This window comes from Stigmatopora argus, chromosome 6 (genome assembly GCF_051989625.1).
Source record: "Stigmatopora argus isolate UIUO_Sarg chromosome 6, RoL_Sarg_1.0, whole genome shotgun sequence".
Lineage (NCBI taxonomy): Eukaryota > Metazoa > Chordata > Actinopteri > Syngnathiformes > Syngnathidae > Stigmatopora > Stigmatopora argus.
In genome coordinates, this window is record NC_135392.1 from 13,351,208 (window position 1) to 13,376,726 (window position 25,519).

General features: G+C 38.7%; 3 protein-coding genes across 4 annotated transcripts; 2 read left to right on the top strand and 1 right to left on the bottom strand.

Moving 5' to 3' along the window:
* The first annotated feature begins 252 nt into the window (after positions 1–252).
* Positions 253–6,001, top strand: LOC144075480 (calcium/calmodulin-dependent protein kinase type 1D-like). The gene is made up of 13 exons (XM_077602536.1): positions 253–321; positions 1,672–1,783; positions 2,666–2,791; positions 3,027–3,101; positions 3,182–3,320; positions 3,421–3,544; positions 3,724–3,799; positions 3,935–4,047; positions 4,178–4,256; positions 4,331–4,418; positions 4,615–4,955; positions 5,025–5,115; positions 5,205–6,001. The coding sequence occupies exons 2-12, from the start codon at positions 1,698–1,700 to the stop codon at positions 5,086–5,088; spliced, it is 1,311 nt and encodes a 436-aa protein (XP_077458662.1). The 5' UTR covers positions 253–321; positions 1,672–1,697; the 3' UTR covers positions 5,089–5,115; positions 5,205–6,001.
* Positions 5,950–24,583, bottom strand: lamb3 (laminin subunit beta 3). 2 transcript variants are annotated; one of them, XM_077602523.1, is made up of 24 exons: positions 24,518–24,583; positions 17,111–17,184; positions 16,977–17,024; positions 16,072–16,226; positions 14,276–14,390; positions 14,028–14,101; positions 13,709–13,900; positions 13,446–13,509; positions 13,079–13,248; positions 12,839–12,959; positions 12,417–12,605; positions 11,106–11,261; positions 10,807–11,000; positions 10,489–10,585; positions 10,022–10,391; positions 9,542–9,702; positions 9,168–9,379; positions 8,901–9,107; positions 8,559–8,703; positions 8,161–8,368; positions 7,695–7,836; positions 7,394–7,570; positions 7,049–7,211; positions 5,950–6,764 (listed from the first exon to the last, which is right to left on the bottom strand). In XM_077602523.1, the coding sequence occupies exons 3-24, from the start codon at positions 16,999–17,001 to the stop codon at positions 6,625–6,627; spliced, it is 3,477 nt and encodes a 1,158-aa protein (XP_077458649.1). In that variant the 5' UTR covers positions 17,002–17,024; positions 17,111–17,184; positions 24,518–24,583; the 3' UTR covers positions 5,950–6,624. The 2 variants fall into 2 exon arrangements, with proteins under 2 accessions (XP_077458649.1, XP_077458650.1); XM_077602524.1 differs by lacking the exon at positions 24,518–24,583 and adding an exon at positions 17,686–21,494.
* On the top strand, positions 18,746–19,918 carry g0s2 (G0/G1 switch 2). Its single transcript, XM_077602558.1, has 2 exons — positions 18,746–18,792; positions 19,303–19,918. Exons 1-2 carry the CDS (start codon positions 18,754–18,756, stop codon positions 19,690–19,692), a joined length of 429 nt encoding a protein of 142 aa, XP_077458684.1. The 5' UTR covers positions 18,746–18,753; the 3' UTR covers positions 19,693–19,918.
* Positions 24,584–25,519: the final 936 nt, after the last annotated feature.

Here is a 25,519-nt window from a genome sequence, read left to right on the forward strand (position 1 = left end):
CTGTGCTTTGTCTTTATAGCTGTCCTAAATAAAAAAAGAAACCATGTAAAATAGAAATGCCTATTATATACGTGTGGTTATTTCGACTCATTTGGCATAATGGCTTTATTAATATGCTGCACAAGCTATTTTTTTTTTGCAAAGCGTACAGTAAAAGCTGACTGTGTGAGTTAGTTATTTAACGTCTTGCGAGCTGTGCACGGGGGTTATGAATGAAAAGAAGCTCCGCCCCCTTGCTTGTAAATGCCTCGCACTACCTGGAAAAGTCAGGTCTGTCTTTGGATACCTCAGCGGCGTTGCTGTCTCTCACCACTCCACAAGGTAAAAAGCTATTTGCAATATATATGCAATGTTAGTTGCTTGACTCTTTTCGCTTTTTAATGACTCATTGTGCAAGATATTTTATACCTTTCGATTAAAAACATTACTGATTTAATGCATATGCTGCACATAGAGATAGATGTACGTAGCCCTACCTCTATTTTTTTTAAAGGTGAAATGCATAGTATTTCCCGCTTAGTGGAAAACCTTATGGTTTGAAATAAATTTTTTAAAAAAAATCAATGTTGATTTAAATTATTTCCTGTTGGAGTGAGGTGGGTCGGTGTTCTGTTCAGGTTTTGGAAGGCCATAACAAAATTGTTATTTTGAAACCTTTATACACAACAAAAGTATTACTTGCATGTAGACAAAAAAACTTTTTGTCTGAATAGAAAGATCTCATCTCATTTTCTGAACCGCTTTATCCTTATTAGGGTTGCGGGGTATAGAAAGATAGTATAATATGTTAATTATTAATGTAAGCATTATTACAGTTAGAATTGGTATTCCCACTTTTACATTATGCAAAAGTTGCATTTCTCGAGGAATTTTTAAATGTTCACAGTTAAGTGAGGTTCAGATTATACCCCGACCCAGTTCCATCGTGGAATCAGGTGTTAATCCATTCCCTGCACCAGACTCAGAGGAGCAGCTAACCCTAACCCTAAGAGGCGGGCAAGCAGAGTACATGTCAGAAGATTAACCAACCACTGTTTTTTAGCTCTTTAATCCGCTACTTTTTGGGAGGTTGTGTAACTGACAGGAACAAAAAGGCTTTACCTACCAGGGACTGACCTCAGATTTGGACATGCACCCATTTATGTAAGCAGACCGAAGAGAACATTGGTTGTGAAACCGGTCGTTGGACGCCGATCCTATTCTCCAGTTCTTCCTTTGAAAAGTTCAGAGATAGATCAAACACTTCCCCTATTTCATATAGTATCAGTAAAAATATTATTATTAGAATTTAGTCTCGTTCATTCCTTCATCTTGCATACTGTGCACGCAGAGACAAACGAACATCCATACTCACAATCATACTGCCGCCAGCGGGAATTGAGCCTGTGTTCGCCCGCATCAAAGTCAGACGAGAAAACCTCTACACCATTAGGGAGCATATAATTATGTTAATAAGATATGTCCACAAAGTTAAGACAGACAATTTCCCCAAGTCAATGACTAGTGGCCATATACAATTAGCATTTCCACAAATTCCTTACCAATGCATTAGTTCCTACTTTCCAAAAGCATTTGCGTACTCCACGTACATCATGCATTTATAAAATATGTAACATTCCCGTAATTACTTAGTTAATATCATTTTAATGTTTCTTGTCGCATTTGTTTCAGGAGTCTACGGTCACGTCAGAGCCAAGATGGGGCGGAAAGAGATCATTTGCAACTGGAAGAAACCTGTGAGCAACATCAAGGATGTGTTTGACTTCAAGGGGAAGATGGGATCGTAAGTGTTACATGCTCCGATGAGAAAATTTGAGATGTCAAGGTGGTTACAGGGTGCCACCGTATTAACACTGCTATTTATACCGAACCTGACTACCTAGTCCAAATTTCAAAAGGAGGACACCCAAGGCTAAGAGTGGCACAGGTTTAAAGATAATCGCTTTTCACCCTCCCTCGATCTGATTTTATTAATGGAACCTTTTATGCAGTCTACGTAATCAGCCTCACTCGCTAGCAGAGGCTTTCATCCCAATTTGATAAAGTCCAAGTATGTTCTCCAATTACCCTACAGAATTGGAAAAAAATGCATATATGTTCTGATTTTTACACTCAAAAGAGTGGGAATAGTACATATGATGAGATAAAGTATTTATATGAAGTGCCTGCATGAGTTAAAAAAGGAGATACTTTCCCACGACAGCCACACGGGCCTCTTGTGACATGAAGTTGACAACAACAACATATAATGCAGCAGCGTTGGCTGTATGAAACACTTGTTCTCCTAATTATAAGCCTGTTATGTCATTGCTGTCTTGTGGGCACAAAGCTGCTTAAAGTACTCTTATCATGTACTGGCTGTGAATAAGTGTTCTGTGTGTCTGGACCTGATCAGTGACGTCAGCATGGAGCAGTGTGGGAACATCCTAGCTCCACTTCCTTATAGGATTAGGAGTCTGACTGTATGTGTCCTATATGAATAAAGTGTACTCTACTGCATTTTGCTATTCTAGTCCATTATATTAGCTAAAATAAAGGAAAAGTACAAAAACAAGATGCAAGGTCTTATCGAAGAGAGGCTTTTACGTGATTAGATTTAATGATTAGTTTGCCTGTTATGCACCTCATGACCCAACTTAACTTTTTTCCATTGTTTTTTTTGTAGTGGATCCTTTTCCGAGGTTTTCATGGTGAGAGAGAAGAAAACGGGGAAATTGTTTGCATTAAAATGCCTGAAGAAAAAGCACCTCACTCACAGCAACCTGGAAAATGAAATCAATGTTTTAAAGAGGTAAAACATAATTTGAATATGCATATAGAGAGAAAAAAACAAAAAAAACCTTAAAAAGGATTGCATCAGATTTTTGCACAACTTAAAAAGTGTAGTTTAAAATACATTCTTTAAGTACGTAATCTTCAAGTATGTAGTTTTTTTTTTTTTACCTTTAAAAGGCTTTACAATTTATGTGTGGAATTTTGTTGCTAAGGTCTGCATTCATTTCTAAATGTCTTTAATATGATTTCAGGATAAAGCATGACAATGTGGTCGGGCTAGAAGATTTTTACGAGAGTCGAACACACTATTACCTTGTCATGCAGTTGTAAGTGGATATTACGGTTTACTCTTCTGACCCGTTGTTCGGTATGCAAAATACAAATAATACTTTTCATGTGTATGCAGGGTTTCAGGTGGCGAGCTATTTGATCGGATTCTAGATAAAGGTGTTTTCACCGAGAAGGACGCAAGCATGGTGATTAAACAGGTGCTCGAGGCTGTCGGCTATCTGCATGAAAACGGCATTGTCCACAGGGACCTGAAGGTAACACACATGCACAGTTTACAATGACACATTCAAGTTTGTAGCAAAATATTATTTATTAGTTTGTACTCACCCATGTTTATCTTTTTGTTCCTTGCAGCCAGAAAACCTGCTCTACTATAGTACGGATGAAAATGCAAAGATCATGGTCAGCGATTTTGGTCTTTCAAAGACATTGGAGCATGGAGTTATGTCCACGGCATGCGGTACACCAGGATACGTTGGTAAGTCACTATGTAGGGCTTGCATAGAATTGAATGAAAATATTTTTACTTGTGAATTTGTTCTGCTTTTAAACAAAATAAAAAAGTAATTAAGTTATTGCTATTGCTCGGACAATACATTTTGGAGACATTGTTCTATGTAAGTGTGTAAATAAATATGTCTTCAATTTATTTTATAGCTCCAGAGGTTTTGGCCCAAAAACCTTACAGCAAAACAGTTGACTGTTGGTCCATTGGTGTTATTACTTATATCTTGTAAGTACTTCTGTCATGATTAGTGCAATAATTGTCTCTTTGGGTTTTAGACATACTTGTTACTACCCCTTGTATTCAAGATCAAAACAGTACTCTATAACGGAAAGTTTTGACTCTGTTGTTTCTGTTTTGCAGACTATGCGGATACCCTCCGTTTTTTGAAGATAATGAAACACGTCTGTTTTCAAAGATCATGAGAGCTGATTATGCCTTTCACTCGCCCTTTTGGGATGACATTTCCCAGTCAGGTACAAAATAATTGACTAAAAACTATCATATGATGTTGTTTTTTTCTTCTTCCTATGCCTGTTTTGATTTTTTTGTTCAACTTCAATGAATCAAAACTTATGGGACACTGTATGCATTCTGTTTTCACAGCGATAGACTTTGTTAAAAATATGATGGAGAAAGATCCCTTGAAACGATTCACTACTGAACAGGCCTTGCGGCACCCATGGTGAGTCTCCCCCTTAGGAGATATTACATACAACTATGACAAGTTATTAAAATATATCACTGACTGTATTACAGGATTGCTGGACAAACAGCTAAAGATTTGGACATTTATCATTCTGTGTGTGAGCAGATGGAACGGAACTTTGCCAAATCTAAGTGGAAGGTTAGCAAGTCGAAATGTTGCATATTTATTGTGAAACTGTTACATTGCAAATCATTGCTTATTTCGTTCACTTCCTGATTTGACAATAGTAAAGTCAAGATAGTCAAATATATTTCAGTTTGACCTGTCCAATCAAAATTTTGCAACTCTACATGACAGTGAAAATACAAATTTTAACTATTTTCTTTGTCAACAGCAAGCCTACAATGCAAGTGCCGCCATCTATCAAATGAAGAAACTAAAGGAGTCCTCCAGGGATCTCGGTTCTTCTGCTCTATCACTGCCCCACATCATTGTCCAGACCTCCTCTCAGGCTGACAGCGACTCTCTACGATCCTGCGATGCTAACGATCATACCTTGGACCCAAATGGAAATCCTTTCCATGCCTCCAATCATCTCACTTGCAGTGGTTCTGAACCCAACAGGAGTCTCTGCCCTCCGCTAAGAGGCCAGCATAGTGAACCCAACTATCTGCTTGCAGAACCAAGAGAAGTCCACTCATCAGAAAATAACACATCTTATATGTCATCAGTAAGGTAATTAATGCTCCGACACTCAATAACCTTTGATACGGTATGAGCCTCTAAAGATGAATTGTGTTGTAGCCTGGGTGCCGTGGCTAAGAGGAAGGACCCGCCCCTTCAGTCTGGTGTTTGTTCTATCATGTGATTGGTTAGCTAACAAGACAATTCAAATGTAAGTAAAGGCTTTTCTTGCTTTCTCGTAGAATTTTTAGTTTAAAAATCACTGCGTGTGCTGAAATTGCCCCAAAACTCTCATTTCAGCTGACAACACAAAGTGGCATTCGTCCTGGTTTAAAGATGTCAGTCAGCATGTCTACTGCTCGGCACTTCTGCCCTCTGATCTGAGGAAAATATTTTCCATTGACTGATGGACCCAGGGGGGCGGCCCGGCAGCTGAATGATTAGCGCGTCGGCCTCACAGTGGGGGACCTGGGTTCAAATCCAGGTCGGTCCAACCTGTGTGGAGTTTGCATGTTCTCCCCGGGCCTGCGTGGGTTTTTTCCGGGTACTCCGGTTTCCTCCCAAATTCTAAAGACATGCATGGTAGGCTGATTGGACACTCTAAATTGCCCCTAGGTATGAGTGTGAGCGTGAATGGTTGTTTGTATTCTTCTGGCCTGGCTTGAAGTCAGCTGGGGTAGGCTCCAGCACCCCCTGCGACCCTAGTGTGGATAAAGCGCTTCAGAAAATGGGATGAGATGAGATGATTAACTGTAAAACACTGTATTGCACTTTGCTTTTTTGCTTTTTTCTTAGATGGCATCTATATCGTCATGTTACTTTCAGGCTAATGAGTTTTCTCTGCATTCATTGATTTTTTTTCTGTAATTGCACATCATTTGATGGCAAGACAGGTTGCACATGGAAATTACAATTTAGTTAGTGCACAGTAAACAAGTAATTATGAATCATTCATTTTGTTTGGTTTGGAATATGTATCAATGTAAATAAATTTGTCAAGTGCCACAAATTGGTATATGCTCTAAAAATGACCAATGTAGTGAAATGCATTTTTTGAACGTATTTTATTTTGTCAATAAATGTAGATTAGCTTTGTTTTTTCTTGTGATACTGTTTTACCATGTAAAACCAGTCATAATTCTTTACATGATGAGGAGCCACAAGTAAATCTTTTATTAAATATGATGGGCTCTGCAAAAATAGCAAAACATTAAATAAATAAAAGTACAGGGTGTCAATGAAAAGTTGACACCATTTGAAATATGAATGAAACAAAATTAAATAGGTTAAACACTGTAAAAAAAATGAGGAAAAAAAAGAGGAACCATTTTTAAATTTTGCTAATGTACATTTTACTTAACACCATAATACACAGAATCCCCTTTGATTGCTGAATTTAAAGGTGAATGTCAACATTAACGTCAGTGTGAATTGGCTATGTAAGCACACTAAATTATGTCAACTTTTTGGGACACTAAATTATATTCACTTAAATGTGGTACATTTTGTTTTGACTTTTCTCAAGAGATCACTGTAAAAGAATTTTATCAATTTGCAGGTTACTAAAATCGAAACTTTGACATCCTCGTCATCCGTCATAGAACATGTGCAAGATAATGGAGACCTGTAACAGCAGTTTATGAGGGGTATATAAAGGACTTTTTACCTTAGTGAACAATGATTCTGTTAAGGGTTGTCCTGTGGCATGCTTATTTTCTCCTCAGCCCAGGCAATCCTCCAAATCAGTGCCTTTCTTTTGAAGTTGTTTCACAAGATCTTTAAGCCTGCCATCGAGTCCCTCAAGCTTTAAGGACTTTTGAAGAATCTCGTCCTGCAGCGTTTTCAATGAATCTGCTTTTCCTGTAAGGAGGCAAAGAATTTGTCATGAGTTTAGCTGTCTTAGGAGTCACGAGATATTATCAAATGGAAATTTTATTTCTATTTAGACCAATGGTGTCAGCAAAATCGACCAGGTAAGTTCATCAATCCCAATGTTTCAACAAAAAATAAGTTGAAACTTGATTTTCACAAAATGTACTCCTTTGACAATGACAAAGCATTTGCAGTTAATGGAAAGTATTTGGATAGATAGAAATGGTTTGCAAAAACAGGTCTGGCCTCACCATATGTAGCAAATGTATTACCTTCTAGAGCATTCAACATGCTTTCAGTATCATTGGCCAGGATCCCAGCATCCTGCTTTAGCTTTTCAAGCCGTTCGGCCCCTGGTCCCTCAGTTCCAGGAGGTGGTCCAGAAGCAGCCTTTTCTTTGAGACGATCAAACCTTTCCTGCACTAACGGCAGATCCTAAACACACGTACACACATTGGTGCCTTGTCTTAATATTAATTGTGAAATTGTGACTGGTTCTAACAGTTTACCATAAAAAAATCTCATCTTGATTTAGCATGTGAGCACATTGTTAAAACCTTGCAGAATAAGAAATGTATTTATAATATCCCCTGATTTCTTTATGATCTCCAAGTGACCTGATCAGCAGCAGCAGCTTCATCCTCAGCTTCTGTTGCAGTTACTTGTGTATCCTCAGCATCATTGGCCGCTTCTTGGAGTAAGTCTTTGAGCTCATTTAGTTGGGGTTTGATTGGATCAAGAATTTTTGATACATCATCCAGTGTCTTCTCTGCTGGCTTCAGTTGTTTTTTGGTCTAAATGAAAAAAAAAAAACATGATAAAAATGACTTTTTATAGAGTAATTCCGATTTTCTCTGGCCTTAATATCATCCTAGACATGTTAATGCTCTGGTAAACTGAAATTTTCCTCTGTCCAACCTCAGTAAGTGTTCTGTTCAAGTCGTCTATTGAATCCATGCTGTCCTGCAGTTTGTCCTCCATGTCAGAGATGGATTCCTCAAATGTGTCAAAACCTGCCAGTAGTTCATCCACATCATCCTTCACTCCTTGTGCCGCGTCCCTGTCAATTAATTGAAAAAATGTCTCTCCAAGCAGTCAGCAAACCATTTGCATCATTTGAGCCAGGTTCAGACAAATCCCACTCAAAATCAAGCCTTTCAAGGCTAGAAGGTCCAGTTTTGTCTAATCACAGAATATATTGTACTGTATGGTAGAAAGGAAACCTCATTCTTAGTTCTTAGACAGTTCTTAGACTGTCATTGGTGGATTGAATGGATTTCAAGTCAATTGCTGTTAACAGCTTCTTTTTTTTTTACCGCAACACATTATCTGTGAATTCTATATAGCTGTACTAGCACTGAATGTGTTAAAAAGAGTCATTCACCTGGTATCTTCAGCCTCTTGCAACAGTTTTCTGGCTTCATCCAATGGTGGGCCTGACTCATTTAATATGGACGTACTGTCAGGTAAGTTTTTGGCCAGATTTTTCAGCTCGTCCAGCTTCTTCTTTAGTAAAGCAGGGGTTAAAGGCATTTTGGATTTCAGGATCCAATCACTCACATCTTGGATGTGGGTGATGTTGGATGATGGGTCTGGATGCAGAAATAACAGGTATTGTTTAAGAACAATATGACTTCTAATTTAGTAAGTTGGAAACTACCTCCCCATCCAGTGAAATGAGCCATGAATTTGAACTGTAGGTAATAACATGGGTAAAATGGTGCTATTGTTTTGGAAAGGCAAATTGATATGAAGCTCCCTTTCCACAACAAATAAATATACCTGACAGGAAGTCTTTGAGCTCTTTCACAATATCCTGCGCCTCTTTCAAGTCATCATCTAGGTCGCCTTTGGTCTGTCTTATCTTGTTGGACAGGTCGTCAGTTGACTGTCGGATGTCATCAGTGACTTCTTGTGTGTCTTGAAGCTGTAAAGAAAATACAATTTAAGTACATATATTCAATAAATGCAAATGAAAACGTAAAGAAGTAATCTCAGTGAGAAACCTAAAAAAAGGGGTAGTGGTGGCTACATGTCTTCTTGTGTAAAATCCCATTTTGTTGGGTGTGGTCTATAGTCTGGTGCGTCTCATAAACCAAAAATGGCATTAATATAAATTTGTACCTTTTCTGCAGCCTCTGTAATCTTGTTACTGAGCTTTTCCAAACGATCTTTGACATCCTTTACGTCGGCATCTGCCCTTTTGCCCAGTGGCAAGGCACCAACACATATTGATCCCTTCTCACACGGCAATGATCCCTCGGGGGGACACAAGTCATCACCCTCACACATGAGTGGGGTACAGGGCTTGGACCGAACACTGCCACACACCTGGTGAAATATTCATCATTTAGAGAAAAATTGTACTACACATCAGTGGATATTTGGTACCTTTTTAGCAGCAGGGGTGAGGTCTGGGCGGGATGCCATGTTCTGATGTAGTTTGTTGAGATCCCTCGTGTTGTTTGGAAATTCTTTATCTTGAAGATCTAAAATATCTTCTCTGAGATCCGCTGATTCCTTTACCGTGTTTGTGCTGGTATTTACTTTCTTCGAGGCATCCGTAGAATCGTCGTAGGCGTTTTTTATGGTCGCGAAATCTCCTGAATGAGAGAAAAACTATGAGCAACCTGATGAGTTTGTCACATCGCAAGCAGGAAATAGAACAGTTAGAACACCTTCTGACCTGAAAAGGCAGAATCTTCATTAGAATGCTGTTTTAATTGTGTCTAACAGACTGTAAAATTGTAGTTTGAATCACTAACCTGCATTGTTGGGAGTGATTGTGTTTTTCATGGCATCTTTTTTGATATTGTAGTCCCCAGTTAGGTTGTTCAACAGGCTCTGAAGTTTGTCAAGCTCTTTGTTCATATCCGGCTTGAGTGTCAATGGGGTGAGGTCATTATCTACCTTGTCCACTTGGTCCCTTGTGAGACAAATGGAACAAAGTGAGTGCAGAGAAGATGTGTCATTCATATTGTAGCAATCTATTCATTTATCCATCAATCTATCGATACATCCATCTATTTTTTTACACCGTTCATCCTTCTGAGTTTTAGGCTCCGGAGATAACTTCCGGTTAGGGTTGTAAGAAGACATGTAACCACACATTCACACTTCCGCAGAATGATAATTAAATCTCATTGCCAATACGGAGGTCAGGTGTAAACCACCACTCCAGTAGTAACATTTATCATCATGACACGTAATGATTAAGATGAATGTTAACAGAAAACTTTCAAGACCTTAATTTGTTGAGTTTGGACAGAGCATCATCAATCTTGGCTGCAGAACTTGGAGGAAGGGAGATCGAGTTCCGTATCGAATTTAGGCGACTTTCTAGGTCTCGAATACGGGGCTCAAAATTTCCAAGATTAGGTGAACCTCCTGGACGAGATGGGATTTTTGGGATCAATCTCTCGATGGCTGAAGTGAGGCCTTTTCGTCGTATATCTAATGAGAAGAAGCAAGAAGGACACTCTTTGCAAGCAGGGAAAGACTCGCAGTGTCCTCTACTGCATGAGTCACATCTGGCCCCCGTGATGCCGGGACGACACAGACAGCTTCCAGTCTGTTTGTTACAAACTTGGGTCCCTTCAGGGTCACAGAGACAAGCTGAGAGCATCAGGGAAACAAATGAAAAATATTAATCATCAGAAAAGTGAGTTTCAATTTTTTTTTGTGCAAATTTCTTTGGTTTCATATGACTTACGCTTGCAGCCAATTAGAGGGTCTCCGTACATGTTATCTGCGCAATCAGTACATGTTCGACCTCCAAAGCCAGATCTGCATTGGCACTGACCTGTCAACTGAAAAGAGAAGTAGAAAAAAACTTTTATTTCCTCAAATTAGATGAATAAGAAAACACTATAATTAAGTGAGAAATCGCAGAGTATTAAAACGGGCGCAATGAAATGGACTACCACAATCACACCGGCCGCCGAGTGGGAATCGAACCCAGACTTACTAATATAAGTCTTTCTTTTTATTAGAGGAGTAAGTCGCAATGTTTGTAGGAAAGAGGTCAAACCTGGTCGCATGTATCACTAAGCGATTTGGTTGGGTCACAGCTGCAGAGTTCGCAGCGTTGAAACTGTGGTGGCTTCCAGTAACCTCTTGCACACGATTCACAATTCTGGCCATGGAAGTGTGGCCGACAAGGACACTGACCAGTCACTGGATCACAGTCTCCTGAAAATGATCCTTCCAGAGAACAGGAACACTCTAGATTGGGGAAAATGGGCAGCGTGGTGGGAAGCCTGTATCAAATTTATTTCAGTCTAAATTGACTCGCATGTCTCCCCAAAAATAAATAACCAGCGGACTTACTTGAGCATCCCATAGGATTGGCAGCAGAAAGGCCATAATACCCTCTTTTGCACTTATCGCAGCGTGGGCCTTCCACATTGACTTTACACTGACATAAGCCCGTGTTGTCATCACACCGTCCCCCGTTCACTGTTCCTTCAGAACTGCAAACACAACCTGGTGGGGAATAGCTAAAATAAGGGCAAAACGTACAAAGTCCATGCAAAGATACTATCGTTTTAGGTGGGAAAAAATACAGTGGTACCCCGAGATACGAGCTTAATGCATTCCGGGACTGAGCTCGTATGTCGATTTTCTCGTAACTCAAATTAATGTTTCCCATAGAAATGAACTATAAACAAATTAATTCGTTCCAACCCTCTGAAAAAACACCAAAAACAGGATATTGGATTGGAAAAACATTTTTATCTGTTCTAATTCACCATCTATTAACAAAGTAACAAATAACTAGTGGTTTAATAGTACTAAAATGTGTTCAATAGTACTAAAATTACACAGATTTCGCGAGGGGAGAGAGGAGGGACAGAGAGAGAGAGGGGGGAGACTTTTTGCACGGCAACGCGCTCGTAACATAACAGAAACAAATTTAAATGAACTTGGATTCCGATGCAGACACTCAAAAATAAGTTTAATCTAACCTTGTACTAAACTTAAATCTAATTTTGTTTTAAATTTTTATCCATATCTCAAGATAAACATTTGCTCAAAATTTTACTCGTATCTCAAGATAAACATTTGCTCAAAATTTTACTCGTATCTCAAGATAAATTTGCTCAAAATTTTACTTGTATCTTAAATTGCTCGTATGTCGAGGTATTACTGTATATCCGGGGTCGGGAACCTTTTTGAAAGAGAGAGCCATAAACAATTCTTATTTTCTAATGTTATTGCTAAAGAGCCATTCTCAGAATTTAAAAGTAAAAATATATGAAAATGTGCATATTTTTTTGTCATTTCACCACTTTTTCACAAAAAGTCTCTGAATTCTTTTGACAACATTTTTATGCTGTTGCTAATCAATCAGTATTAATGAGATGATACATGCAGAAGAGTAATAAAAACTAAATTATGATTAAAGTGGTGCTAGAGCTCGTCTCAACGCCACAGTGTCAAGGTGACGCTCCTATTGGTGCGTTCGGGACTCTGCTCTCTCATCAGTTATTTCCATATTTTACCTCACAAGTTAGTGGAGAGCCATATTGACCCATGGAAAGAGCCACATATGGCTCCCGAGCCGTAGGTTCCCTACCCCTGCTGTATATCAATCAATAAACTGGACAGCCCACAACTAAGCATCTCCTGTTGACTTACGTATACAAGCGTCTGGACGATCCATCTGACTGTTAGGATTCAGCTGGTAACCAGGTACACACTGGTCACAATTAGGTCCCATGGTGTGGTGCAAACAGTTGTCACACACACCTCCGCTCCTCCGCCCACTGGCTTCATACAAAACTGGTTCAAAATGACAGCTCTGGGCATGGTTGTTACACTCACAACCTGAGGTGTACAAAAAGAACACAATAAACGAATATTCTTTAAGCTATGTGTATGTAAATCAACAGTTTATAAATGAAGATAAAAATATATTGAAATATAGTTCTTGTTGAATGGTTGTTTGGTTGTTGATTTGACAATGAACATTTGAAAAAAAATTAAAGGTAGAAATCTGGTAATAGCAGCTATTACTTTACTATAAATTCAATTTTTTTTAAGAGTCTGTTATGTCTTACGTTGGCAGGTGTGAGTGGCACCCCCCTCCGCAGGTCTCCAGGGTAGATCATTGTAGAGAACCTCACAGCGCTCACAGTTCACACCAGCAGTGTTATGCCGACAGTCACACTGAGGGCTCACCTGTAGTTATTAAATTGAGGATTGTTTGAAACGGTGGTGGTTATATTTAGAGCACTCAAGTCAAGCAAGCAATAATCATTACAGAGATGAAAATTGGTGTTAACCCGCATTTAACAGACCTTGTTGCCTGCCTCCAGCAAACAGTGACTGGCATGGCCATGACACATGCAGCTTCCCATTACTTTCATCTCCTTCAAGGCAAAAAAATGACTCAGCGCTCTGCCTGGTTGTTGAGGCACGTCGCCCAACTCGGCCAGGGTGACCCTTAAACCCGTCAAGCCAGTCACATCTGGGAGAAAAATAAATTTCAGACAAAAGCCATTTAGTTCTGTCATAGCCCAAGATGTAAAAGATTGGACAGTGAAACCACAATATGTCACTCAAGGGAATGGCTCCTTACTTGCTGTTGTTTTTTGTACACTATGTTTTTTTTTAGACAACCCACTCCCCTCCTGTATTACATTTCAAAGAAACACAAACACTTACCTTTCATCTTGGGGCTATTGGGATCTGGAACATAAGCATATTGACGCAATGGACTGAACTCAATCTGGAAAAGAGAATACTTCATATTAGTATTTCGCATTTAAAATGCTGAGTTGCACTTTTTCATTTTCAAACTCCCTGGTTGATTTATTGTTTCTTTAGATTAATATGATAGAATTATTTTGTTGTAACATCCACATAGAATGGAACCTTGAGACAGACTCCGGTAACTGAACAGCTCGTGTTATAGCAGCAGTCCTTACTGTGTGATCTTGATAGGGATTTGCTCCAGTAGGGGGCAGAGAATTACAGTATATCTGGTCCAAAGAAAGGGGAGTAGCTGTAGAGACCCCTGGAAATGATCTCTGGCAGTCTGTAGCTAAGTAGAGGGTAGGTTGCCATGTCCTGCCATTATCCAATGACTTCTCTACAATCAAGGCTTTGGGTCGAGGTCCCTGCAGATAAATTTATATTCAGAAATTATACATGCACTTACACTACAATCAAATAAAAATAAAAGGAAATTAATTACCCTCTCAAAATTAACAAAGGTCAAAAATGTATTGTGTTGTGGCTACACACCTTAAAGCTAAGGATCAGGTTGTCAAGCTTGAAGAGATTGTTGAGGTCCAATTGAATTGATACCGGAGTCAATTCTACAGTAAAACAATAAAAGAAAACCATGACATCACAGCTAATTGTGTAGTGTGTGTAAATGTATACTTTTTCTTTTTTTCCATTCTTCTCATCTACAGAATCTCCAGTCATCTATCACCAATCATCAAAAATGTACCATATTTATTTGGCATCTTACAAAGGTAATTGCCCACCTTTCTTAGACTGCCACCATCTCTCTGGCCCAGCAGTTGAGAGCACTTCCTTCATAGTGTGGGCCAATGGCCCATCTGGGTTTCTGGAGTCACATGGGCAGCACTTTGTCTTCCCCTGAAGAACAAGCACAATAATTGATATTAAACTTTCCTGACACACAGCAGCATTTATTTATATGCAGTATTGATCAGCATAGTGGGTGAAAGGGTGGCCACATGAGTACCACTTTATCCTCCCCTGAACAATAATAATTGAATATTCAACTTTCCTTACATTGAACAGCATTTCCGTATACTAATATTAATCAGGGCTGCTGGCTGAATAGCCTGTGTGGGTTCCATTCTATTCTATTAGTGATCAGCGATGCATAAATTTGCTTTGCCGCCATCAAGTGAATAGAAAGTGTAGAAGTGGTGACATCCCAGCAACTCCTGTTGCAAGTTAAGTCAATATTTAGCAACTCCCTCTACATGTGGGAAGTGACTCTAACCCTGGCACAGAGAGTAATAGACTGGCCACCAATCCACCAGGGAAAAGTTGCTACGCATTTGCTCATTGTTGCAACATCACTGTCTCACCATTTTGCATCATGTCTACGTGCGTCAGGTCACACTATCTATGATTGAATTTGAATTAGTTTGTTTGCTTATTATCTATTTTTTGTTTCATATTTAGTGGAAAAAAGAAAGATTACTTTTGATTAGGGAATCAAATGTCTAGTCGATTTGACCACCAATACAATGTGCAACACGTTTCTTCAGTAAACTCTGATCCAGGTAATGTTCTTATTTGAGTTATTATGTTTAATTGTTTGTTGTTTTGGCAGAATTCTTGTTCACCTCAAGCAAACATGCCATGAACCTTTTGCCTTCAATCCGTGCCAGTGGTCTGATGGTTGACCTGATTAAATAAATCTCAACTTGAGTATAAACGTATACAAAGTTTAAAATTAAAGCATTAAATAAAAAAATGAAAATAATCTCAAATATTTATCTGTACTGGTACCATTGAGGTATTTATAATACTAATTTACCGCAAAATCCGCAAAAACCACGACACGTGAAAAACGTTATGTGCTGAGCGTACAAATGGTTTAGCACATGGTGTTGCAGACAGCTCTCAGATAAAAAAAGAGAAAAAAAGAAAAAGGTGGTAAAAGGGCAAAGTTGCAAAATGAGAGTCCAGGCACTGAAATGAGACTGTTTGGCAAAGCGGCATCAGGCAGTCTAGCCAAAATTACCACAGCCTTTGTATAAGTGTCTATCATGTTTTCACTGTGACCTCTCCCTTATTTGCCACATGTTGTAATTACCACCTACCTCTACCAAGATTTCAATGAAAATAGGACTTCTGATCATGGCATGACTTACTCTAATAAGATCACATACTATTTTGCACACATCTGAGATATTTAAGATCACTGAATACATTTTCCACTCTCAACTTTTAAATTGATACATACATTTGTGCGTTCTAAATGGACAAATGGGAATGTATAAACAGTTGAAACAAACAAATGTGATGTCTTTGTACAGGTACTCAGACAAATCAGTTATTTTTTTTCCCATATTTCCAACCTGTCAGCCGTGAACCACCACAGTTCTACTGTTTCACACAAAAAAATCTGTGGTCTTTTGCTTTGACAATTAGCATATCGTGATCAGAGAAAACAGTAAGTTACCGTGCACCTCTAATGGAGATTGAACATGTCAAGAGGCATTAACATAAAAGCCTAATAGGTAATCAGAAAGCTGTCTGAGTTGGCAGATCTCATTCAAATGTTGCCGGCTCTTACCAGTTGGTATGGCGTGCAGAACACTTCGGCGCCCGTCAGCCCACACGTTGATGAGGCCTTGAGCTGATCAGCCCGACCCACGAGTAGGTCACTGCTACGTGGGTAACAAGCTCCTCGCGAGCAGTCAGTCTGAGCGTGAGATACTGCGACTATGGCTGAGGGAGGAATGACAGAAGACTGCTTAGAAAGTATCTATAATCTACCTAAAAGATCTCTCTGTCTGTCTATGGTCGAGTTGTTAGCGTGTCAGCCTCCCAATTCTAGGGTCAATAGTTTGACCCCAGGTTGGTCCTCACTTTGTGGAGTTAGTATATTCTCCCCTGGGGCTTGCGTGGTTTTTTTCCGGGTTACACCGTTTTCCTTCCACTTCCCAAAAACATGCACGTAGGCTAGTTGAACACTAAATTTCCCCGAGCTATGAGTGTAAGCGTGAATCGTTGTGCAATCCAGTGTGTCCCCCATCTGGTGCCCAAAATCAGCTGGGATAGGCTCCAACACCCCCAGCAATCCTTGTGAGGATAAGCGGTTAAGGAAATGAATGAATGAAAGAATGTCTATGTAGCCTTTTTCAGTATATCGTACTCTACATCAAGTGAGTGATTTGATAAAATCTGTTCTTCCAGTTCACTGTGTTGCCGTTTTGAGGGAAAATAGGAATCAGCCTTGTACGAATGGTAAAGCAAGCACAAACTAAGCCCCGTGTGAGATAATAACTCTTTAAACAAGTGCCGTCATGACAGAAAGCATGCAGGTTCATTCTTTGCGTGAGGTATGCGTCGTACATTAGATGGCTTCTGGTTTCATTCTTAGCATTCCTTTTATTTATGGAAAAAAGTGTGATTTAGATCTAAAAGAAGACAACAGAGAAGAGAGGTGGAAAAGTGAGGGAAGAAACTTAATCCTACCAGTAAGAATTAAAAGTAGGGCCATTTCCTAACGGCTCCTTTACAGGTCTGGAAGAGAAAAGCAAATGAAAAGATTAGCAACAGATTCAAAGCAATTCATAGTTGTTGTTGTTTCTTTTAAAAGCAAGAGTCACCTTGTAGTCGAAGCCTATGCGGGCTGCTAGTGCGCGTTGCTGATCTGCTGCACTTATACACACTGTAGACTCACCTGGACAATATGAAAGAGTGCGTGTGTCAGAGGCACACCCTTTGGCACCACTCCCTTCACTCCATGAATCAACACACATGCACATGAACACAGTTATAAATACTTCATGTAGTCAATGTCCATGCTTTAAGTATTTTTATTCTACTTTGAATGGAAATTATGAATAAAGATGTAAGAGTTAGCTGGATGGGTATAATCGTATTTCATGAGATGTCGGCAGAGTTTAACATTGCGATGACGTTATCAACATTCAGATTACTATAATATGTGTTGAGTTGTTCAGCAATAGTAAAAATAATACAACACACATGATCTGCACACTCTTGCCCTGAGGGGTAAGGTTTACTCGCTTGAGTGCAAATGTAGCTTCAGGCTCAATTAAATGTTCACGCATAATTTTCCTGTATTCTTCACAGACATGCTTACTAATACCAAGCACAGGGTGTGTACTGTGATTCAACTGGCGCACAAATTCAGATTACGCACAACTCAGACAAGTACCGTCATGTCATGTCTGCAGTTTGTGGAGCTGTTTCACCTCTTGTAAGTAGCAACTTGGTGTTTTCTGTCTTTCAACACAAACTCAAAGAGATTACAAGGCTTCATGGATAGATGAACAAATATGATTATTATGAAAACACTGTCCTTAAATATAAGCCTGTTGACCAAATGCCCATCTGGTTCAATATAGGAGATGTCGGGATATTGCACATGAGTTTAGCACAGATTACCACATAGCAGTTTACCAAGCAATATAGTGATTGTAATTCACGTACAGCCCATTGTTAGTCATATTATGACAAACACTTGTGTGTCTGTTCGACTGAGTGCTGTGCAATTCCACTCTGACCACAGTTGAAAACAGCAGTCTAAGGGTCAGAGTAGTAGGTGACAAAGTATGCACAACCTTTCCTCTAATTCTGAATCTGGTAAAGTGGAAGTCATTCATCGCAGGCCTGCAAACATTGAGGAAATCCCTTTCAATGATATTGAGCATATAGTCAGACACCACCATGGTGAAAAACAAAAATATGGGCAATGTATTTCATATATTATAAACAATTACACTTTTCAAATAGGTAATGGCCTTTACTTTACTTTACTTTAGCCCTAGAATGTCAGATAGAAAAAGAAATTCAAAAAAATTAAAACAAATTGTGTATTCTGGGAAGGAGACTGTGACATTTTAGAGCAGCAATTGAAATGAAGTGACAGCAAAAACAGTAACATTTTTCCGGTCGCCATTTATAAACAACAAAATAACTGATACTATTTGAATCTATGTTCACATTAACTGAGAATGTGTCCACATAATGGCAGACAACCGTAGAACGTGCCACGCATCTTTAATTGAAGAATAGAATTTTGTTCTAGCAGACATGAGATTGAATGGGCCGAGGGCGTTTTGTCACATGAGAATTGGGCATCAGCCCAAAGAGCGCACATGGGCTAGGCTACCGTGGCCGCCTCATGAATATTGAGCAACTGGTCCAGTAAGGGTGGAGACAGTGTGGATATAAATTACCATAGTATCGAGTCATGAGAAGTTCTGCAAACAGACTTCAAGTTATGATTAAGATGGGCCTCTCCTCAACATCATCAACAACAGTGAGTTTTCTTTCATTAATTGCTTAACGTAGGAATAAAACCCGTTTGGTAGAAATGAAGAACTCAGATAGAAGGAAAATGCACAGTTCTTAAAATTCTAGTAATTCTAAGTCTGGATGAAGCTTTTTGCTGCCAAATTCCAATATGTAAAAGTTAATAATTATTAGTAGTTTGTAGTCATTTCTGTTGTTTAATATAAAGCAAATGAGAGGTATGATCATTTTCATTGTTAACTGTATACATCATAAAATCCATAATCATCTTGAATGGATGATGGACTTTAATATCAACTGGTCTAAGGGCAACTGTTACTTTTATAATGGTGTTTGATATTCCTGCTATAAAAGACAAACTTATCTCGCTGGACATCCCAACTCGTAAACGTGTACGTGAAATTAATCATTTAACATGTAAATTGTGGCTGGATCATAATTACGCTTACTTCTATGACTTTCAACCAAATGTTCATTTTTGCAATGATTCTCATCATCATATTTGATTATTTCCTAGATGCAAAAAGAGCTTTTGGCAAACTCTTGCATATCAGATGAAGAACAACTACAGATGGACGGCATGCAAGAGTTTTTACAATTCTCCAAAGAGATGCTCAGCCAGAAACCCAATCGGTATCTCCTCAAGGTCTACTTGATGGGTTCTGTGTTTGCAGTACTGGGGACTGTCATCGGGTTGGTTGAGAAGGTGTCTCACCCGTTCTCTTCAGGAGAACCAATGGATGCAGAGATGGTCATGATGGCTGAGCAGCAGAGAACTTTTATACCCATGACACAAAGCGATGTTAAGGTGGAGGAAATAAAGCAGGAGAAAGAACAGAGCATGACATTCGCAAAGGTCCAAGGTCTAAGAAATTTGTCTAATCGACTTCATGCTTCGAGAAGCTGAATTCTTTCTCGGGGACTGCTCGTAAAACTATTGTGCAACATGAACAAGGACTGCTTGGACGTACGAATGAAAGGACCAAAGGAGCGGCCATTCACAGTCATCTAGTCATAATATTAAAACACCGTTTGAGACGTCTCACTCATTAAATGCAAAAATAATGCACTTTACAAAAACCCAAGATACATTCTTTTTAAACATCAATAAATTATTTTTCTATTTGAATGTATTTGTGCGTGTTTTTCTCCCCTTCCAAACTAACTATGACATCAATTCGCAAATATTCATTTAGATCTTAAAAAGTATATTTAGTTGAAAATGAATTCTTTAGAAAATGTAAAAAACAAAAATGCAGAAAATGTAAAGTAGATGTGCTAACAAACTATTACTTAGTCCTGCCTAGGAGATTTTACAAGTGCCGTTAAACTGCTTTTGTATTGCCACTACAGTAGACTGAGTCTTGTGTCGACCCAATTGTTCAAACCCTCCGAGTTTTTTAAAGGCTGACCTCCTGTTTTAAAGAGTCAGAGTTAGTCATCAACCCAGCTAGATCCCAAGTAGAGCTGACCACCCACATGGCTTCTGGAACTTGTCAGTAGACAAAAGGTTTCACTTGGCACGACTATAAGGAGGTTGTGACAATAACCCTTGGCACGCAAATAGTTTAAGTAATGATTGAAATTGATCACCCTAACTGACTCTGAGGCATCTCACCTGCGCTACCAGTTGACCAAAAGTGACAGTGTGAGTATACTGTGTTCAAAAATACATTTTTACCGATAAAACATGCCATCCATTCACCCATAACATTTTAAACTGGCACTGTTACTTCTGTTTTATTTTCTTAGGCCCCAAAACCCAAGTTGGTCATTCATCACTCAAACTTCTTTCCTCTAGCTGTCTTACAGCGCTTTCACTTGTTCACAAAAGATCAGAAAAGCCATTAATGTTCTTGCATTTAAGGCTCTCTTGTACAAACATGAACCATCCAATTATATAGCTAACAGGGGTCAAAGAGTCAGCTATACAAAGCCAAATCAAAGCGACAATGGGATAGAGGAAAACAATTCTTAATTGCTGTTTATCGCTGAAAAGAGATTTACCTTGAAAGGTTGTTGGTGGATACCAAGGTCAACACACACTGAATCTATGGACGTCTTGACAAGGCCTGAGTCAAACAAGAACTGCGCGCTACTTTGTCTGAGTCAATGAGAACAACAGACTTTGCTACTAACTGCTCTGAAGCTAGTTCAGATAACACCCTGGTTTTAGGTCATTATGAATATCTCTCTTTACCAGCTGACCCATGTCACTAAATAACCTGCTTTAGGGCCAGTCATTTGCATCACAACAGAAAAGAGAAAATGAAAAGGCAAATGGCAAAAGGCTGGTAGGAACCATTTTCTAACGTGAAAAACACTCAAATATAAACAATTTCTTACTAAAACCATTTCTAAACTTTAAGATAACGTTCAGTCACTGCATAATTTCTACAAGTGATTATAAACATTAAGTTCACGTAAATTGTGAAACAAATCTTTCCAAAAAACAAAAAAAACCTTTAGCTGGAGCATTGACCTTTTCCTGAGTGAACTTTATGTGTGAATTGCGTGGACGTATATCATGCATAGTGTTGCCTCATGGGTCCATGGATGCACACGTCTTGTGTGTCTCCTTGTACAATTCCATTGGTTAAAGAAATTTACATTCACGTGATACTGCCCAGTAACATAGAACTTTGAAACACTATATTTCTGTTCAGGTCTATGGCCGTGTGAGCTACCTGCAGCACAACTCAAAACCCTAAAAAGGCTATACTATTGGGCTCTGTATATGTGTGTGTGTGTGTGTGTGTGTGTGTGTGTGTGTGTGTGTGTGTGTGTGTGTGTGTGTGTGTGTGTGTGTGTGTGTGTGTGTGTGTGTGTGTGTGTGTGTGTGTAGTCACATAACACACAATGTGGCTGCTGGAGCAAATGTTACACAGCTACTCCATCTGGAGTCCACAACAAAGACCGTTTGCCTGGCAGACATGAATCGTGGCTGCCCCTCCACACCTATCACACTATCTGAGACACACATTGAAGAAGACAATCTAAAGAAGACATATTGAGTGTTTCTTTCATATTCTAAGGCAGTTCCCATGTGCTTTTGAAACATACCTATGGCATGCTTTTGTCAAATTATCGCAAAGATCAAGATTACATTACACTTTATATAGCATATCGTCTTGCCAAAATCAACTCATTTAGGGGCCCACACTTGTATTAAGTCAGTTTTACCCCACAAACACTCATAGCAATTCAATTGGAATTACAATTACTACTTTTAGAGCTATCGTTTTTGCATCTTGTCACCCTCCTGCAAAAAGTATGCTGGGAAATTACTGTATTAAGTAGAGTATCACTAAGTCTAAAACTTCCCAACACCTAGGTACTTTGTCAAAATGGCCAGACTAAAATATGTGTTTACAAATAATGAAAAAGTAAACTTTACATGTTACAACCTTTTAACGCTTGCTTAGATAATAAATTCATAAACCTTAAACATATGCTATTTGATAGAAAGGCTTGGTAAAATGTAAAAAGAAAAAAGAAAGTAACACAAATACTGCAGGATGATAGTTTTAAATAAAAGTGAACAGTACAAAATATACAAAGCACCTTCAATAGGAAGTTAGTACTTTGGATTCTATCCACTTTTCACATCAACTCTGCAAATAAGGTGGAGAAATGTGAGTTGTCTCCATATCTTGTTTTTTTACAGGCGATCAGTTGGTCATAATAGACACGAATTTAAGTGTAAACCTATTGACGATGCTTGGTACAAAATTACTAAATAGACGAAAGGAAGTACACTATATCAATGCACAGGGTCAATGAAAATATAACGATGTTTTTCTCTGCGTCCAAACGTCCTGCTGTGGAATAACATTGGGCTATTTGGAGTGGAAGTTTAGGAGAACAGCTGTGCTGAGCAGGGGGGTGTCTTTTTATTTTTGATGCGTCGATGTCTGACATTGGGCCAAAGATCGGGACTTTTCTGCACATGCATCCTAAAAACCTGTTTTAAACAGGACCCAATTAACTGCGCCAGATTGTTTGAAAAAGCAAACTCTATACCTAAAAAAGAATCCCTATGAGGAATGAAACATGCTCTAAGGATTGAGAAATTTAACAAATATACTTCTCTAAAAAACTTCAACGTAAAGCACATGAACAGTTTTTTCCTGTTGCCAAATGCTTTCAACTATTTTATTTGAAGCATTTCCCAAAAATTGTTGTGGTCACTACTGACGCTGTCCATGTTTGGCAATCACTGATTGCTGCTCACAGTAGAAGTCTTTACTAAAATGTCCTTTCCTTCTAAAATGCTGCAGCCGAAAGAGTCTCATCTACGTTACTAGCTATCCCAGCGGCCGGTGTTCCATTCTGAGGTGATTGCGGCGTGACTTTTGACAGGCAGTGGTCCTTGCTCTGAGTACAGCTGCGAGCGCAGAGTTGACAGGAGGCGCAAGCGGCGTTGCAGCACGGCAAAAAACGAAAAATACTTATGCGCCATACAAACCAGCCGGGCGACCAACAGCACCAACAGAACACTGCACATCCCGCCATCAAACCGAGGATGACGTAGAGCACCAACAACGATGCAGAGGGCGAAGAGTCTGGAATAGAGTTAACAAATCCCAGACAAATACGTATAAAATCTCAATGACCAAATGGTTGTCTCACCAAAGACAAAACTTGGTCGACTTCTCATATCGTTAGACGGCAACAAGCATGACGTGACACCAATTCAGCTTTCACTTGTGCCTTTAGGCTGGGCTTCGTTTCAAGCATTCATTACATGCTAATCTATCGCTTCCATTCTCGCTTTAGTTGACAGTAAAAGGGGGTGGATGTTTTGTCGTTGGGGACCAGGCCAGGACGCCCTACAATACCACCTCATTCTGGAATAAGACAGATCACCTGAAAAAGTGCTCGTTGCTGGGAGAATCATTACCCATTTCATCGGTTACGAGTCTGAACAGCTCACTGGCTGCCGCCATTGGTTTTATGTCTAGTCGTCAAACCTTATATCAGCTAAATGTTAATTGGTTCACAAACTTTGCTGGCTGGTTTGTGTGAGATCGTTATACTAAGTGATTGCAGGACTTAAAGCGACTAGATTCAATTAACAAGATTAATTAAAAGCCTGATATACTTGTGGGTGAGCTGGATGTGGACATAGCAAACTTCTAAAATTAAGATGGAACAACAAATCATTGTTGTTGACTTTTCTCTCCCAAATAAAAAACGTGTTCACCACTAAAAAAGTATCTTTACAATAAATGACGTGGTCAAAAACATTAAAATTTGTATTATCATTGTTATATAAATATATATATATATATATATATACAATATATATATATACACACATATATACACACACACACATATATATATATATATATATTTATATATATATATACATACATATATACATACATACATATATATACATATATATATACATATACACACACATACGTATATATATACACACACATGTGTGTATATATATACACACATATATGTATATATATACATACATATATACATATATACATATATATGTATATACATATATATATATACATATATATATATATATATATATATATATATATATATATATATATATACACATATATACATACACATATATACACATATACATATATATATATATATATATATATATATATATATATATACACACACACACGTGTATATATATATATATATATATATACACACATAAATAAATATATAGTAATTTCACGTACCTGACACCGACTCATAACTAGGAGTGGTCTTTGCAATTCCACAGTTGAAGTGTGTCGGAATTGGTATTGTGGGAGGATTTAAAAAAGATGGTGGAGGGGTTGCTACCGGCCGTGGAGGTTCTGGAGGTAGAAGCTGGCCTGCTGAGGAAATACAGAGACATTGATCAACGTGATGTTTTGAAGGTAAAGGGCAATCAACGACCCTTGTGAGGATAACCGATATGGAAGCTGAAAGAACATTATACTCTATTAATTATTTGTAATAGTCCAAAACATTTTCAACTGCATCATACAAGTCCTATAACAAGTGTCCCCTTAAAATACACTGCATTTCAAAACTTCAAATTTTGAGTTTTCCCCTTTGATATTAATGCATATTGGGTAAATACATACATGTGCTCTGCACTGAACTTTTAGGTATATGCTTTTACATGCATTTTCTTTGTTTTAGGTTGCCAAGCACTGATCAAAATGAGCGATGATGAGACCAGGGTTGTTTGGGAGAATCAATTCATCCCTGCTGATGAGTCACGATTCTTTGAAACCTGCGGCCACGGTGTTCAGTGAAGAGTCAGAGCTTGTGAAGGCCAAACAAACCAGATCGAGTAAGTTTCAATAGATAGCGCTGTCCTATTTCGGTGTGTGAAATTTATATTTCAATATCATTTCAAAGGGGAAAGATGATTTGTATAAAACTAAAATCTAAAATCATATATCAAGCATGGCCCCATTGTATAAGGTATATTTTTTGCTAGTCGTCTTGGAACGTTTTGAAAATTTTTATCAAAAGTTTGAAGCTCACCAAAATTATTGTGTGTTAGGATCAAATAGACAGACACACATTACATCACTGACCTTTGCACCCTGTCGTCAGATTTTCTTCCAGGTCACTTCCATCCCCGCAGTTGTCAATGCCCTTATCATCGCACACTAGACTAAGTGGGATACACTTTCCATTTCTGCAAGTGAAGTACGGCTCGCTGCTGCAAAATGACTGGTTGA

What these genes read in the sequence shown, in the direction of transcription:
- LOC144075480 (XM_077602536.1), top strand. Translation starts at nt 1,698, where the DNA reads ATGGGGCGGAAAGAGATCATTTGCAACTGGAAGAAACCTGTGAGCAAC. An exon ending in TTCAAGGGGAAGATGGGATC is followed by an intron (nt 1,784 to 2,665) that starts GTAAGTGTTACA and finishes TTTTTTTTGTAG; the next exon opens with TGGATCCTTTTCCGAGGTTT. An exon ending in TCTTATATGTCATCAGTAAG is followed by an intron (nt 4,956 to 5,024) that starts GTAATTAATGCT and finishes ATTGTGTTGTAG; the next exon opens with CCTGGGTGCCGTGGCTAAGA.
- lamb3 (XM_077602523.1), bottom strand. Translation starts at nt 17,001, where the DNA reads ATGGCCCTACTTTTAATTCTTACTG. An exon ending in TCACCCCTGCTGCTAAAAAG is followed by an intron (nt 9,108 to 9,167) that starts GTACCAAATATC and finishes ATATTTCACCAG; the next exon opens with GTGTGTGGCAGTGTTCGGTC. An exon ending in AAGCTGCTGCTGCTGATCAG is followed by an intron (nt 7,212 to 7,393) that starts GTCACTTGGAGA and finishes ACGTGTGTTTAG; the next exon opens with GATCTGCCGTTAGTGCAGGA.
- g0s2 (XM_077602558.1), top strand. Translation starts at nt 18,754, where the DNA reads ATGATTAAGATGGGCCTCTCCTCAACATCATCAACAACA. An exon ending in CCTCAACATCATCAACAACA is followed by an intron (nt 18,793 to 19,302) that starts GTGAGTTTTCTT and finishes ATTATTTCCTAG; the next exon opens with ATGCAAAAAGAGCTTTTGGC.